At 38.9% G+C, this 17,170-nt stretch overlaps 1 protein-coding gene across 2 annotated transcripts in view; it reads left to right on the forward strand.

Annotated features, from left to right (window-relative positions):
* The window catches only part of GALNT1 (polypeptide N-acetylgalactosaminyltransferase 1), an 83,060-nt gene that overhangs the window by 52,048 nt on the left and 13,842 nt on the right, over window positions 1–17,170 (forward strand). For both annotated transcript variants that reach the window (XM_036874175.1, XM_036874174.1), the window contains 5 exons: window positions 378–585; window positions 5,275–5,445; window positions 7,562–7,679; window positions 9,145–9,325; window positions 10,209–10,348. In XM_036874175.1, coding sequence (XP_036730070.1) covers window positions 378–585; window positions 5,275–5,445; window positions 7,562–7,679; window positions 9,145–9,325; window positions 10,209–10,348 — 818 coding nt within the window. The remainder of the gene's footprint in view (window positions 1–377; window positions 586–5,274; window positions 5,446–7,561; window positions 7,680–9,144; window positions 9,326–10,208; window positions 10,349–17,170) is intronic.

Raw genomic sequence — 17,170 nt, forward strand, 5'->3', positions numbered from 1 at the left:
TATTGAGGTCTGGATTTAATTCTGTTGAACTACCTTCTTTCTGTTCCTGATCCTTAAGCATGATTAGAGAAAAGGAGACTTGAGCCTGACGGAGAGCTGCTTAGAGAAGCGTGGTAACGTGCCTTTGACTGAGCCTGAGCCCAGAGGCTCTCCCCTAATTCCTCGTGTAACAAAGGAGAGGCAGTTCTGGTACATTCTCTCAGGAAATAAAAAGGCTTCCTAAGTGAAATGGGTTTGTGAGTCAGGGAGCCTCACTGAAAGTGCTCAGTAGGTATGTGTTGAATGAATATTGCAAACCAAAATTGCCTTCCATCTGGATAATGCCAGCTCGCAGTTTTTTCATGTTATTTTTTAAAATTTGTTTTATTAATTTTCAGACTTTTTGAAAAGACCTCTAGAGAGTTATGTGAAAAAATTAAAAGTACCAGTTCACGTAATTCGAATGGAGCAACGTTCTGGATTGATCAGAGCTAGGTTAAAAGGAGCTGCAGTGTCTAAAGGCCAAGTGATCACCTTTTTAGATGCTCACTGTGAATGTACAGTGGGGTGGCTGGAGCCTCTCTTAGCCAGGATCAAACATGACAGGTAATTTTCTGGAGTCTATAAATTGTTTTCAGTGCGTTTGTCCTAAACTGTGGTAAGTTGCAGAATTCCATGTTTTTAAATAAATGTAAAAATATTTTCCTTTAAAATACCCATGAAGAGTACTCTAAACTAAATATGAATAAGACCACGTTCTAAAGTCTGGAAGGAATGTTTGCAGACTGTCTTGTTAATGAGGATGGATTAGGAAACATGTTAGGATGTATACTGTATGCTCTCTTCACTAAACGGGAGCAGAACAGATAGACACAGATCTCAGGGAAGGTAGGATAAAGCCCTTTACTTGTCCCTGCTCTCTAAGGCTGACACTGGGGCGCGAGCAGGTCATCTCCTCTCTGTCTGCATCCTTACTGGGACTGTATCTCTCAGCCAGTAGCACAAAGTAGAAGAGGGTGGGGATCCTGAAATGCTTGATTGTATATGGAAAAGGACTGTAATCTTGGATAATACAGGTAGAACATTGGGAGCAGCGCAAGCTCATGGTTGTAGTCTTTCATGATGGAAAATTTTCAAAGAATTACCTACTGCTGGGCTTTGGCCTTAGCTCCTAGATATGAGAAGACAACCTAACTTCAGTCTGCAAGACCTATGTTAGTTGAATTTCTGCTTGTCATTGAAGTTTGAACCAGAGGCTGGCTGTGTCAACTTAACATTAAGGTTTAGATTTCAGCAGGATAAACTTTTACTAGTCAAGTAGAGCGTAGTGGGAGCCAAAGTCATTGCATCTATTCTGTTTGTAAGCAAATGCTGGACCTACATCTCTCCCGTCCCACCCCCCCCGACCCCCGTTTTCCCTGACCCGGGATCGAACCTATGTCCCCTGCATTGGGAGCGTGGAGTCTTAACCACTGGACCACCAGGGAAGTCCCCATCTCTCCCCTTTCAAAGATGAATTGCCTGGGCAATGAGAAGATACAGTAGCTTTAGGAAGAAGAACACTGCCTGAAGAAGAAATAGGATATTTCTGTAAATTGTTTTCTATATGTAACAGATGACTGATTTAGGAAGTGTTTGCTTGCGTAAAGACAATGTGTAACCTTTATGAAGCAGGAGCCTGGACCCATGGAGAGAAAGCAATGTGAGGTGATGACAGAAATATGAAAGGGAAATTGGCTGAAATAACAACCACAACAACTTCCAGTTGGGCTGTGTGGTAGATTAGGTGTCCTGAATAACGTTTCCAACTGAAAAAGCTAAGTGCTGGATAAATACAAAACACATTTTTTAAAAAAGATTTATTTATTATTTATTTATTTCATTTATTTTTGGCTACGTCGGGTCTTAGTTGCAGCACGCAGGATCTTCATTGAGGCACGCAGGATTTTTCATTGCGGTGCATGGGCTTCTCTCTAGTTGTGACATGTGGGTTTTTCTCTCTGTAGTTGTGGCGCATGGGCTCCAGAGCACGTGTGCTCTGTAGTTTGCGGCACACAGTGTCTCTAGTAGAGGCGCGAGAGCTCAGTATTTGTGGCGTGCGGGCTTAGTTGCCCTGTAGCATGTGGGGTCTTAAGTTTCCTGACCAGGGTTCGAACCTGTGTCCCCTGCATTGTAAGGTGGATTCTTTACCACTGGACCACCAGGGAAGTCCCCAAAATACATTTTTAAATGCATCACCAAGTTGGCAGCAAAGTAAGAAATTTTGCAGATCTCAGAACAAAGTGCAAACAAGTAAAGCAGTCTGGGCACTAAAGCCAGCTTTCACTTGTAGGGTTTCTGCTGAACTTAGGTGACACTGAGCTTCTGCCTTGAAAGACAAACAGATGGGAGGATGGGAGCCAAGGCCTGGGCCCTGCCTGCAGTGGGAAGACAAATAGCAAACACCTGTATAAAGCTAGGCTCCTGATGTCTGTACTTCTGTGTTAGAATGAGAAATGAATCCCACCACACCAAAGACAACTTGGCTGTTTCAACCTTGGTATGGGGTGGAGGAGGGGATCTCCCCTAAGGGTTTGTAAGCAGAACAAAGAAAAGGGGTACCAATTCAGCTCTTTTTATGAGACTGGTATAACCTTGATATGAAACCAGAACAGATGTGGAAAATTACTCAGACCCACTCATGAATGCTAATACGAAAATCTCAGCACCAGCAAACTGAATCCAACTGAGATTTATTAATATCATATCAACATACATATAAGTAAAACATATCATATATCAATATATGTAACATATCATTACTACTTGGTTTAGTGTAATATTACAAAACCAATTCACATAATATACCCTACTAACATATTTCTGAAACTGTGATTAAAACCCTGTCATTAAAACTCTGTAATCACTTTAATAGATACAGAAAAAAGTGTTCATTTATGATTAAAATGAACATTAATTTATGATTAAAAATACTTAGTAAACTTATAGAATGGAAATTTACTAATTTAAGAAGCTAAACTAATTTAATTTAGCTACACACACACACACCCTTAACTAGCAAACATCATATCAATAGAGAAATGCAGAAAGTATTTTTTGGAAGATATTGCACAAGATAAGAATGCCCTGAATTATTACTGTTACTCAGTATTATTAGAAGCCTTAGATTTTGCAATAATATAAGAAATAAATAAAGGGTATAAGAATTAGAAAGGAAAAAAACAAGTGCTGTCAATTGCAAATGATGTGTTTTTTACGAAGAAAAGTAAACTATACACAAAGTAGTAGAAATAATAAGAATTTAGCAGTGTAGCCAAACATAAGATCACCATAGAAAAGTCAGTTGCCTTCTCCATACCAGCAGGAAGAGTTAGAAAATATAATGTAAAAAGAAGAAAAGGAATGATACCATTTATAATAGCAATGGAAATCATAGGCTATAATTAGGAATATGTTTAACAAATGATGCATGAAATAGAAAACTGTTGAAATTCATTGGAAAATAATCTGAGTGGAAAGAAGGATAATGTTCATGGATAGAAAAGTCAATATAAAAATGTCATTTCTCTCCACATTGATCTATATAAATTCAATGTGTTTCTAATTGAAAATCTCAACAGAATTTTCTTGGAGAAACTGGCTGATTCTAACATTTATCTGGAAATACACATTTTAAAAAATAGCTAAAATACCCCTGAAAAAAGAGGAGTCAAGTACAACTGGGCCTGCCCTACTAGACATCAAGACTTATTTTAAAGCTGTTTTAATTGTGGCAGTGACGTATTGATGCAGGAATTCACAAATAGACTAGTGAAACAGAGCCACTCCATGTTTCTATGAAAACTTGATTTATGACAGAGCAGGCACTTACGATTACAGCAGAAGAAAAAAAAAGACCGTTAGATAAATAGTGCTAGAACAATTGTTCATCCATAAGGAAAATAAACGAAGTTGGATACTTATTGCATGTAATACCCAAAATCAATTTCACAAGGATTAAAGGTAAACGTGAAAGGCAAAAATATAATTCTTTTTGAAGAGAATATGGGAGAATATCTTCATGATTTGGGAGTAGGGAAAGATTTCCTCAAATAAGACACCAGTCAGATGGGGAGGATATCACATACTCTAAAATGTGGCTCCCAAGGGCTCTGAGCAGAGGGCACTGTTTCTTAGAAGGGGCTGTGGGCATGTGTGTTTTTTCAAGTTTATAAAAATCACAATACCAAAAGAAAAATATTTCAGAGTGTGTGTTCAATTTGTATGAAGAAATACAAACTGCAGGAAAAATACTCTTCTAATCATTAGAAAAGATAAATTTTTTAAATCCAGAGATACTATGTAACATTATTATAGTAACAAAATTGCAAGAAAATAGCATCCAAAGTTGATAGTATTATAAGGAATCTGTATATAAATATACATATAACACTTTTGGAAAGCATTTATGAGTAGTGCCACAAAAAGTTCTTTCCTTCAATTCGCTAATCTCACTCCTGGAAGTTCACTCTTAAAGCAAAAGTAAAATATTGTATATATGAACATGGTCACTTAGTATCTTAGTAGCAAAAATCTATAAGAAACACAAATGTCCAGAAGTCATTTATTAAGAAAATTGTTAGCTTAAAATTATTAAATATATAGTCATTAGAATTATTAAATATATAGTCTTTAAAAGTTATTTTTGGGGCTTCCCTGGTGGCGCAGTGGTTGAGAGTCTGCCTGCCAACGCAGGGGACACGGGTTCGGGCCCTGGTCTGGGAGGATCCCACATGCCGCGGAGCAACTGGGCCCGTGAGCCACAACTACTGAGCCTGCGCTTCTGGAGCCTCTGCTCCGCAACAAGAGAGGCCACGATAGTGAGAGGCCCGCGCACCACGATGAAGAGTGGCCCCCGCTCGCCACAACTAGAGAAAGCCCACGCACAGAAACGAAGGCCCAACACAGCCAAAAATAAATAAATAAATAAATAAAGTGTAAAATTTATTAAAAAAAAAAAAGTTATTTTTGAAAACTGTAGAAATATTTGAAGTACTTTTACGTGTGGCAAATATATAAAAGTATGAATGGAAGAGGGATGGAAGGTTATTTTCAATAAGTTATAAATAAATATGATAAATAATTATGATGCTAGCTTGGTAGGATATAGCAGGGAATTTTTTCACCATTGTCCTTAACATAATAGAATGTATTTTTATTTTAAAAACACTTAGTATACACTTGTTATGTAGTTGTTACGATAGCCCTCAAAAAAGAAGGTTTTAAAAGATTTTTAATTTGCTTTTATGATTTTAGGAAGACAGTGGTCTGTCCTATCATTGATGTGATCAGTGATGATACTTTTGAGTACATGGCAGGTTCTGACATGACCTATGGTGGATTCAACTGGAAGCTCAATTTTCGCTGGTATCCTGTTCCCCAAAGAGAAATGGACAGAAGGAAAGGTGATCGAACTCTTCCTGTGAGGTAACTGATTTGTCAAACATTTTCCCTAATGTGTTATTGGCAGGGGATTGTGAAGCTTTGGGGATCATATTAGAAGGATTATACGTGTATTTTGAAAGACACGAAGGATTTGTGCACCATATATGTAGTTAAGAGCCATCTTTCATGTATATCATTATTTCAAAGAGGGATTTTTTTCCTCTGATGAATTAATAAAATATGACTTTTTCATTTCTATAAATCTAGTGCCTGTGAGAAATGATGGTGACATGCATATGTTCTTTCATTCCTATATGAACAACGTTTTGCAGATCTATAATTTATGCTTTAATTCAGTTGTTAGGGATAATAATATTTAACTTAAACCATCCCTTAATTAATTGTAAGTGCCAATATGTGAAAATAATACCTAAAACTGGGTAATAAAATGTAAAATGTAAGATTTTAAATTCAGACATGTACCATCTGATAAGGTTAGAAAAAGCTTGTTTCAAATATAAAAATAACTAGAATTGACAAAAGTATAAAAAAGGATTTCCATTAATGCATTTCTGCTTTTTTTTTTGTTCTATATTTGGTCTTATATAGATTTTTTTCAGAAAGGGATAAAAACCTTCATGCTATTCAGGACCTTTAGATAGAGACCTTGAGCCTTCTGAGCCATCCTAGGATTCCAGTTGCATCAGCCTGTTGCTTCTGTAGTAACTGAGAGTTCCTGCAGCACCAGGCTTTTTAGCCTTCTCCTCTCCAGGAGAGGAGAAGGCTTCCCAGATCTTTCTTCCTTTGAATTAAGTCCAGTTCTGACAAAGTTGAATAGCGGTTTCACTAATTCTTTGCTCTTTCTCCCTAGCCAACCCAAGTCCTTTCCTAGTAAAGGGGCTTTGCCACTCTTTTGGTGACAGTTCAAACCACCATCTAAACCAAGGGTCACTAAACATTTCATACATGATGGACTTCTTTGAAAAACCTGATAAAAGCTTTGAGTCTTCTCTAAAGTGGGACTGGGGGTGGGAGGCAGGGATGCACATGTGCAAACAGAAGGGTTTACATACAAGTCTAGGAAATTTAGAGAGATCCCCAAACCTAGGTCAAGAAACCCCTGCACTAAATGATAGTGCTGGGTGTCAGCCTGTTTCCTTTGACTCCTAAGATATTAGACTTTCTCATTCTTTTTTCTCTTCTAAAATCAAAGTAAGTCCTGACTTCTTTGTGGAAACAACTATTTCTACTGGAAAAGCAAATGCTGCCACCCTCACCAGTGCATGGAATGAGTATGTTTTAGGGTTACATAGGTAGCCAGTTCATCCTAAAATATGATCTCCATAGTGTCCTCTGTCCCTGGAACTTAATTACGGTCTCCTAGTTGGAACCCAATTTTTCCCCATATTCATTCTTCAAGGAAACCAATATTTGGTATTCGTTTATTTAAATCCTCCTTCATTATCATTTCTCTGCTTAATTCTACCTATTCCCACCCACTCTACATACCTAGGCCATGTTTTGAGGCAGAGAATTTACCATACTTGGTCAGGATGATGATCTCCTTACTTACGAGGAGTATATTGATTTTATTCTGTACTTCATCCCCTTCCTTAAAGGCTGAGGGAAAGGGCTGCGTTGCTTTCATCCTGTTTAGTCTTACATCTTTGTAATATTTGCCACCCCTTAGAACCTGGCGTGTTAGAGCTGCTAACATGAGTCTAGTTGGTTAATGTGGTCAACTGCATTTATGGTTGCTTGGAACTATGGAGTAGATACACAGTCAGATAGAGAGGATTATGAGAAATAGCTTCAATTTAAGGAGTTTGGGGTAGAAGCTCAGTCAGCACCTGAGGATCAAGAAAGGTACTGAAGACAGTAAGAGCCCTTGGGACTGGGCAGGGAAGGGTGTCCAGGCAGAGAAGGGTGTCCAGGCAGAGAAGGATGTCCAGGCAGGAGCTGTGACAGCAGGAGTGGGGTGCAGGTCCAGCATAAAAACAAAGAAAGCCCTGGGAGCCTGTGAAAGTTTCTGAAGAGTGTGAGAATAAGCATTTATTCTGTAGTTACAAACAGTTATAAAACTACTTTTAAAAACAAAAACTGATAGTAAATTTTAAATTGTTACAATTAACGGCATAGTATTATGATTGAATTTCAGAACACCTACAATGGCAGGAGGCCTTTTTTCAATAGACAGAGATTACTTTCAGGAAATTGGAACATATGATGCTGGAATGGATATTTGGGGAGGAGAAAACCTAGAAATTTCCTTTAGGGTAAGTTCCCTTTGAAAAAAGTAATCTGTATAAACTCAAATATGGATATGCTTTAAATATTTATGTTATCTCTAAATAAAAATTAAAAAGTGAAATTAATATGAGTTTAATCAGACTTCACAGCCTTCAGCCCATAAAAAGTTTGGTGATACTATTAAAGGTTCATTATAAACTATTTTAAGCAAATAATTCAGTTATATTACTAGTCCACCTTTAAAACTTATACAAGATTCCCCTGTTGTCTTTAATTTGTTACTTTCAAGGAAGTAATTCAAACTCTAAAAATAAACAAAAATAACACATAGTTTGTAGATGCTACTTTGTTACTTAACTGCCAAAAACATAATTTCACTTTCTTTAATATGCTTTGTCCTTCTGGTTTGAAAATTGTTCTCTCTTATTTAAACCTGGTCACTTTACCAGCTTTATATTTTTCCGTAAAAAGAAAAAGGCAAAAGAATTCTGAAATTATTCTAAATTAATGTAACCCAGTCAACCTTAAGTCTTATGCATTTCCTGTTCACAAAAATCAACATATTTTTAAAATGACGTCGTGTATTTCTGAAAATAATGAACTTTAGACACGTGGCCTATAGTGGAAATCACACTGAACTGCACTGAAGTCTAACCCAGCTAGCTTGCTGTGTTCCTGGTAGATAGCTTTGCTCTTTATAAAAGGAGAGTTTTGAACTCCAGATCATCTTGGAGATCCTACTTAGCTGTATCACTTTTTGATCCTGTGAAAATGTTAAGGTAGGCACACTGAATATTTAACAAAATCAAAATTTTTCAAAATGTATTTTAATTGAAAATAGTAGATTTTTGACTTACGGAAAAATGTATTTTGAAAGGATAATTTCGTTAAGGATGTGAAACCACAGTTAATGATCTTTCTTTTACCCCTTTTTTGTTTTTATCCTCACAAACACCATAGAGTGTGCTCTCACTGTCCACTGAATAACTCACGAGTAATCAAGTTAAGATTCCTAGGTTCTGTTTAATGTACAGGTTGTGACAGGTTTGGAGAAGGAGGAACAGATAGGACTCTGGCTGAATACTGCATGGTCAAAGTTTTTTGACCACGAACCATATTAATAAACATACACACAACCCATAACATTTCATGAAACAGTATGTCCTTGCTAGTACTGGTTGCAATTCATCAAATTTGAATTTTATGACCCTTGTAAGAGTGACGGCCTGCAGTTAGAGAAATACTGCTGTGGACCTCAAGTCTTTTCTGTATTTTGCATTTACCTATCTTTCTGAATTTAACCTTCAGCTTCTGGTTTGATCAGAACCAAAAATTGAGGAAGCACTGGCTTTGGGACCATATAGCAGGAGCTCCGCTGTACGCCCTTGAGTCTGTGAAATTCCAGCTATGAAACTCAATAGATGTGAACCGTTTTTTTTTTTTTTATAATTATCAGTGTTTAAAACTGGTCTTCTTTGCTGTTGTTTTCAGATTTGGCAGTGTGGAGGAACTTTGGAGATTGTTACTTGCTCACATGTTGGACATGTGTTTCGGAAAGCTACACCCTACACGTTTCCAGGAGGCACAGGGCAGATTATCAATAAAAATAACAGACGACTTGCAGAAGTGTGGATGGATGAATTCAAGAATTTCTTCTATATAATTTCTCCAGGTTAGCATTATTTTGCATTAGAAATACAAAACTAACTTTCTTGGTCTGATCCTAATGCATTCTGAAGAGAGATAAGAAGGAGTGGAAGAGAACCTCTGAGCAGAGGCGAGACACCTACCTCACAGGTTGTTGTAAGGAGTAAAGGAAGTCACATACAGTATAGGAGGTGCTTAGCAGAATGCCGGCATATGTCATTAACAATAACAATACACGATCCAGTCTTGCAGAAGTCACTATTGGTCCAGGTGCTTTCCATGTTCTTTTTTTTTTAAACCTAACTGCAACAATTAAGTTTATATGAAAGCATCAAGTATTTCAAGGCCAGTGCAGAGCCCTGTAACATGCCTCCAGGGATTTCCCTCCAGGAGCTTTTCTCTGCTCTTCTGAGTTTTGCGGCAACAGCTGTTCCATCAGCTATAAATCTGCCTGACATTGTTACCATTCCATCCTCTTCCAATCACCACAAGACTATGCAGTGGCAGCGCACACAATTCAGTGAGCTGTGCGAGAGAAACCTGACCGGAAACAATTGCTCTGTTTAACCTCTGTTTCATATATTGGGCAATATTGGTCTTTATTTTTGTTTTTGCCTTAACAAATATTAAACTTTTCTGACCCCATCCATATAACTTACATTTGTGTGTAATATTATTAGCATGTATATCGTTCTCAGATAAATTTAATTTTTCTTTGAAAAACACATTTATATATTTCCTTGTTTTATATTTTGGGAGGTGGATTTATGGTATGTCACTTGTGTAGTCACACATCACCAAAATGATACTACTTTTCTCATTTGACTGGCTTTTTAGATGCAATATATAAATAGAAATGTGTTACCTAACAGAACATTAATAATTCAGTCACTTATTTCTTTTAACAGGTGTTACAAAGGTAGATTATGGAGATATATCATCAAGACTTGGTCTACGACACAAACTCCGATGCAGACCTTTCTCTTGGTACCTAGAGAATATTTATCCCGATTCTCAGATTCCACGTCACTATTTCTCTTTGGGAGAGGTAAAAAAAAAAAATATATGTATATATATATATTCTGTGTGGTTATTATGTTCTCACTGATTTATAAAAAATAATAGAGGTTAAATTTCTAACAAGGGAGTACCTTCATATTAAAGTTACCTCAAATGTGAGAAAGTTCTTGTTAGTTGACAAAGTCTACCTTATTAATTTTTTATCATGTTATATTTTATTAAAATAAGAATGCTCTACCTCTCACCTTTCAGAGTTGGACTTTTGTTACAGTATATTAGTGTCTTCGATAGACTTCTTATTTTAACAAACTGGCCCATTTAGTTGAAACCATATATTCCTAAAGCTAATGTCCTAGCATTAATTAGCCCAAATCAAAGTGTGAGGAACTTCAAAGTAAAGATAAATTGTAAAGAACTGACAAGGAAACTTGAAAGACCATTTATAATAAGTTGTATTTTTAACACCCATTTATTTTCCCTGGGGAGTCCAAAATCTCAGTGTGGGCATGGAGGTTGGAAAGACTGTTGGTTAGCATGCTTATCTCTGATGATGCCTTTAGTCATTGCTCTTAGAATTCAGCAGCAGATCTTCTTGAAACTGAAATAATTTACTTATTAGTGCTTATAATTAGCCAACACAATTAGTTGTGCTTTGGAGTTTGGCCTTTTTAATCTTTGTGGGTGCCCATAGTATAGGGTCTGGTGTGAGGGAGTCTTGCCTTCTTACCTTCTGGTATAACTACCAGGATGGTCACTTCTTGTGCCCTGTCCCACTGTTTTCCTAGAATGTCGATAGCCATTCTTTCTGGTTCCCAGCCAAAGCTGTGCTCTGTGTGTAGGAAATCTAAATGGGTCCTTCTGTTTAGTCCAGGGGTCTGATCAAGTCAGGGGTTTTAGTAGTTTCATAGGGCTGCCATAATAAAATACCACTTCTGGCTTAAACACAGAAATGTATTGTCTCACAGTTCTAAAGACTAGAAATCCAAGATCAAAGTGTGGGCAGGTTTGGTTCCTTCTGAGGTCTGTGAGGAAGAATCTGTTCTCTGCCTCTTTCTAGCTTCTAGTGGTTTGCCGACAATCTTTGGTGTTCCTTGGCGTGTAGAAGCGTCACCCTGATCTCTGCCTTCATCTTCACATGGCATTCTCCTGTGTACGTGTCTGTCTCCAAATTTGCCCTCTTTATAAGGACACCAGTCATATTGGATTAAGGCCTACCCTAATGACCTCGTTTTAACTTGATTACCTCTGTAAAGAACCTATCTCCAAATAATGTCACATTCTGAGGTACGGGGGGTTAGGACTCCAACATGTGAATTTGGAGGGGGGACACAATTCAATCCATAACAAAAATTGAGCTAGGTGGGGCTGGGTTGCAGTTTTAGGAAGACTTAGTTCACTTCTGGCTCATGTATGCTTCTTGGAGGGGTCTCTGTCTCTTCAACCCTGAAAGTTTTGCCTTTCTGAGGTTTTGAGATTAGTATACTTTAGCCTCCCACCTTGTTCAGTGGAGGGGGGACCAGTTGTTATTTTTTCAGGTCTTCTGTCTAGCAGGAATTTGTCTCCTAAGCACCAGGAGATGTGGAAGATTTTTTTTTTTTTAATTTTATTGAAGTATAGTTGATGTACAATGTTGTGTTAATTTCTACTATACAGCAAAGTGATTCAGTTATATATATATACACACACACATTCTTTTTCATATCCTTTTCCATTATGGTTTATCACAGGATATTGAGTAGAGTTCCCTGTGCTATACAGTAGGACCTTGTTGTTTATCCATCCTATATATAATAGTTTACATCTACTAATCCCATACTCCCTATCCATCCCTCCTCCACACCCCCCCATTGGCAACCACAAGTCTGTTCTCTATATCTGCGAGATTGTTTCTGTTCTGTAGATAAGTTCATTTGTGTCATAATTTGGATTCCACATATAAGTGATATCATATGGTATCTGTCTTTCTCTTTCTGACTTACCCTGCTTAGTATGATAATCTCTAGGTCCATCCATGTTGCTGCAAATGGCATTATTTCATTCTTTTTCATGGCTGAGTAGTATTCCATTGTATATATGTACCGTATCTTCTTTATCCATTCATCTGTCGATGGACATTTAGGTTGCTTCCATGTCTTGGCTATCGTAAGTAGTGCTGCAGTGAACACTGGGGTGCATTTATCTTTTCAAATTACAGTTTTCTCCAGATATATGACCAGTTGTGGGATTGCAGGATCATATGGCAACTCTGTTTTTAGTTTTTTGAGGAACCTCATTACTGTTTTCCATAGTGGCTGCACCAATTTACATTCCCACCAACAGTGTAGGAGGGTTCCCTTTTCTCCATACCCTCTCCAGCATTTGTTATTTGTAGACTTTTTAATGATGGCCATTCTGACCAGTGTTAGGTGATACCTCATTGTAGTTTTGATTTGCATTTCTCTAATAATTAGCTATGTTGATCATCTTTTCATGTGCCTCTTGGCCATCTGTATGTATTATTTGGAGAAATATTTATTTAGGTCTTCTGCTCATTTTTTTTTTTTTAATTTATTTATTTATTTTTGGCTGTGTTGGGTCTTCGTTTCTGTGCGAGGGCTTTCTCTAGTTGCGGCAAGCGGGGGCCACTCTTCATCGCAGTGTGTGGGCCTCTCACTGTCGCGGCCTCTCTTGTTGCGGAGCACATGCTCCAGACACGCAGGCTCAGTAGTTGTGGCTCACGGGCCTAGTTGCTCCGCGGCATGTGGGATCTTCCCAGACCAGGGCTCAAACCCGTGTCCCCTGCATTAGCAGGCAGATTCTCAACCACTGTGCCACCAGGGAAGCCCTGCTCATTTTTTGATTGGGTTTTTTTGCTGCTGTTGTTGTTGTTATTGAGTTGTATGAGCTGTTTGTACAGTTTGGAAGTCCTTGTCAGTCACATCATTTGCAAATATTTTCTCCCAGTCCATAGATTGTCTTTTCGTTTTGTTTAGGTTTCCTTTGCTGTGCAAAAGCTTATAGGTTTGATTAGGTCCCATTTGTTTATTTTTGTTTATATTTCTATTGCCTTGAGTGACTGACTTAAAACACTGGTATGATTTATGTCAGAGAATGTTTTGCCTATATTCTCTTCTAAGAGTTTTATGGTGTCATGTCTTATATTTAAGTCTTTAAGCCATTTTGAGTTTATTTTTGTGTATGGTATGAGGGTGTGTTCTAATTTCATTGATTTACATGCAGCTGTCTGTCCAACTTTCCCAGTACCACTTGCTGAAGAGACTTTCTCTTCTCCATTGTGTATTGTAGGCTCCTTTGTCAAAGATTAATTGACCACAGGTGTGCAGGTTTATTTCTGGGCTCACTATTTCATTCCGTTGATCCATATGTCTGTTTTTGTGCCAATACCACACTGTTTTGATTACTGTAGCTTTGTAGAATTGTCTGAAGTCTGGGAGAGTTATGCCTCCTGCTGTGTTCTTTTTCCTCAGGATTGCGTTGGCAATTCTGGGTCTTTTATGGTTCCATATAAATTTTAGGATTATTTGTTCTCGTTCTGTGAAAAATGTCATGGGTAATTTGATAGGAATTGCATAAATCTATAGATTGCTTTGGTAGTATGGCCACTTTAACAATATTAATTCTTTCAATCCAAGAGCATATAAAATATCTTTCCATTTCTTTGAATCATCTTCAGTTTCCTTTATTAATGTTTTATAGTTCTCAGCATATAAGTCTTTCACCGCATTGGTCAGGTTTATTCCTAGGTGTTTTTTTTAATGCAGTTTTGAAAGGGATTGTTTTTTTTTCCCTTTCTGATATTTCATTGTTAGTGTAAAGAAATGCACCCGATTTCTGTTATGCTAATCTTGTATCCTGCTACCTTGCTGAATTCGTTCATCAGTTCTAGTAGTTTTTGTGTGGAGTCTTTAGGGTTTTCTATATATATAGTATCATGGCATCTGCATATCATGACAGTTTTCCCTCTTGAGATGTGGAGGATTTCATTCTGCCTTTCTAGCCACAGCTTCCCACCCACTGACAGCACAGCAAATGTCCCATGAGGAGAATGGCCTTGTATTTGGGGCTCCTCTGATTTTTATTTTGTCATGCTAGCCTTCACATAACCAACATCACTGTGCTCTTTCCTTGAGGAAAAGGCCCATTTGGGCCACACCCTGTCCTCAGCCTGCACCATCAGCAAATGTCCTTACAGAGGAAGACATCTGGTGATTGTCAGCTCACCCAGGGAGGGCTCTTCCCTTTCTGGGATTACAGTTCACCTCACCCTACTTGCTTCCATTGCTCTCTAATAGACTCAAAAATAGGATTTCTGCAATTTAGCTGTTTTTCCCTCTACTTGTTGGAGCAGAAGTGTTGGGCTACTATGTGTTACTACTGAGAAAGTGTTTTTCCTCTTCTTTACTACAGTGCAATACCCCAAGCCAGGGGGCCATAAAGATTCTGGTTCTCCTTTCTTAATAATCTTCTAATTCCCCAAAGTCCCTCTTTTTATTAGGTCAAGGCAGTGATTTTCAATTTTCTGATTACAGCCCAGAAGTGGTTTATATATCAATTTAGCTACTTATGGCCAACATTTTTTAATAGCTTAGGAAATACTGTATGAAAGTGCATTGCTTATAGTAAAGAAATTTTGTTTTTACTGGGTCTGTCTGCAGTTCATTGTAAATCTTTATAAACCTTTAAATTATAATATTGACTTTTTGAAAGCATGTGAATCCAAATAGAAGAAAAGAAAAACCCAACACTTCTGTGACAGGAATTGATAGCAGGGCAAAATTTTCTTTGTAAGTCACAGCAGGGAATGATGATTTGTGTGGACAGGGCCACATCCAGGTCCCATCCCAGGACTGAATCTTCCTGACACTCAGGAAAAGTCGACCCCCCCCCCCACCCCTGATCTGCAGGAGGTTGTCACTTCTTCCTTCCTTTCATTCATTCAACAAATATTTGCATACCTACTATTTGATAGATACTATTTTAAGTACTGGGAATACAGTGAATAAAATAAAGTCTCTGCTCTTGTGGATCTTGCAGTCTCTGGAGGAAGACAGATTTTTTTTTTTTTTTTTTTAATATTCACGGTGTCAGGTGGTGGTAAGGACAAAGGGGATAGAATGACTTGTGGGTGGGAGTGGTGGTGCTCTTTTATGTGGAGTAGTTGAAAAAGTCCTCTCTTATAATGTGATTTTTGAGCAGAGATCTGAAGGAAGTGAAGGAGCAAGTCAGATGAATTTCTGGGGAAAGAGTGTTCCAGGCACAAGGAAAACAAGTGCCAAGGCCCTAAGACAGGAATGTACTTTGGCACATTCCAGAAGCAGCAGAGAGGCCAGTTGACTGGGTATAGTGGACAGGGGGAGAGCAGAAGAAGATAAGGTCAAGACGTAGTGAGGGCCAAATCACATAGAGCTTGTAGGCCATAGTAAGGACTTTGGGTTTTGTTCTGAGGTGGGAAGTTGCAGGGAGAGATGAGCAGACTTTCACTAAAAGGATCAGATTGTCTGCTATGTCAGAAAGAACTCTGTGGGAACAAGCATAGAACTGGTGTATTGGTGAAAGGAAGAGAATAGCCAAGGATTATATTAAGATTTTGAGCGAGACACTGGGGCAGTGAAGTTGGCCTTCCTGAGATGGGAAGGCCTGTAGAGCAGGTGCAGAAGGCGCTCAGCAGTGCAGCCTGGGACGTGTTACATTTGATCCGGGTAAAGACAGTGGATAGATATTTGCATTAAAAAACCTGCAGCTTGGACACAAGTTTGGGATGGAGATCTACAGTTAGGGGTTGGCAGTATATAGGTGGTTTTTAAAACCACAAAACTTCATGAGAGCGCCTTGGGGGGAGTGAATGTATTGTAGATGGACAAGAGGACTGAGGACAAGCCATAAAAGACTCCACAATTTAGAAATTGTGAAGGTGAGAAGGCATCAGCCAAAATGACTGAGAAGGAGAGAGCATTGAAATAGGAAGAGAGGGAATTCCCTGGCAGTCCAGTGGTTACGACTCTGCGCGTCCACTGCAGGGGGCACGGGTTCCATCCCTGGTCGGGGAACTAAGGTCCCACAAACCACGTGGCATGGCCAAAAAAAAAAAAAAAGTTACTATTTCTGAAATAGGAAGAGAACTAAGAGAGTGATGCCCCAGTAAGTGAAGGACTTGCTTCAAGAAAGAGGGAAGTGACCCATCGTGTGGAACACTGCAGAGAAAGGAGGGGGACAAGTCCTGAGAACTGGCCGTTGGATTGGTGAGGGAGACATTGTCAGGAGGCTCCATCTCACTGTGTCAAGTGGGTTCCGGTGGAGACTGGTAGGGACAGAATCTCTGATGGCTTCACAGGAGATCAGGAGAAGAGGAAGTGGAGATCATGAGTGTGGATAAGAAATTTTGCTGTAAAGCTGAACAGAGAAGTGAGCGGTAGCTGGAGGGGTAAATGGAGTTAAAGAAGGGTTTTTCTGTGTATTTTTGCTAAGATGAAACTGTGCTGATGCCAAGGACACAAAAGAGAAAATGTGAAGATAGAAAAGAGCCACTGCTGGCAGGAGCCCAGGAGTCACGTTTAGTAGGCGGGGGATGGGCTGTGGTGCACAGTGGAGGTAGAGGCTGGAGACGGGGCAGTTCATCCACGCAGCTGGAAGGAAGCGGGGCCAGGCCAAGTCAGGCGAATTGTGGGTTGAGGGCTGGAGGCTGGTAGTTTGAGGTGGGAGTGTGAGGGGCTTCTCTGGTGAGCTTTGTTTCTTCAGCTGAACACAAGATCGTTGGCTGAGAGTGAAGAGGGGGTGTTGGTGATGGGGGAAAGAAGAGGAGATGTAACGTGGAAAAGTAGGATGCGGTAGAGCAGCTAGATCACAGCAGGGA

This window comes from Balaenoptera musculus, chromosome 14 (assembly GCF_009873245.2).
Source record: "Balaenoptera musculus isolate JJ_BM4_2016_0621 chromosome 14, mBalMus1.pri.v3, whole genome shotgun sequence".
Lineage (NCBI taxonomy): Eukaryota > Metazoa > Chordata > Mammalia > Artiodactyla > Balaenopteridae > Balaenoptera > Balaenoptera musculus.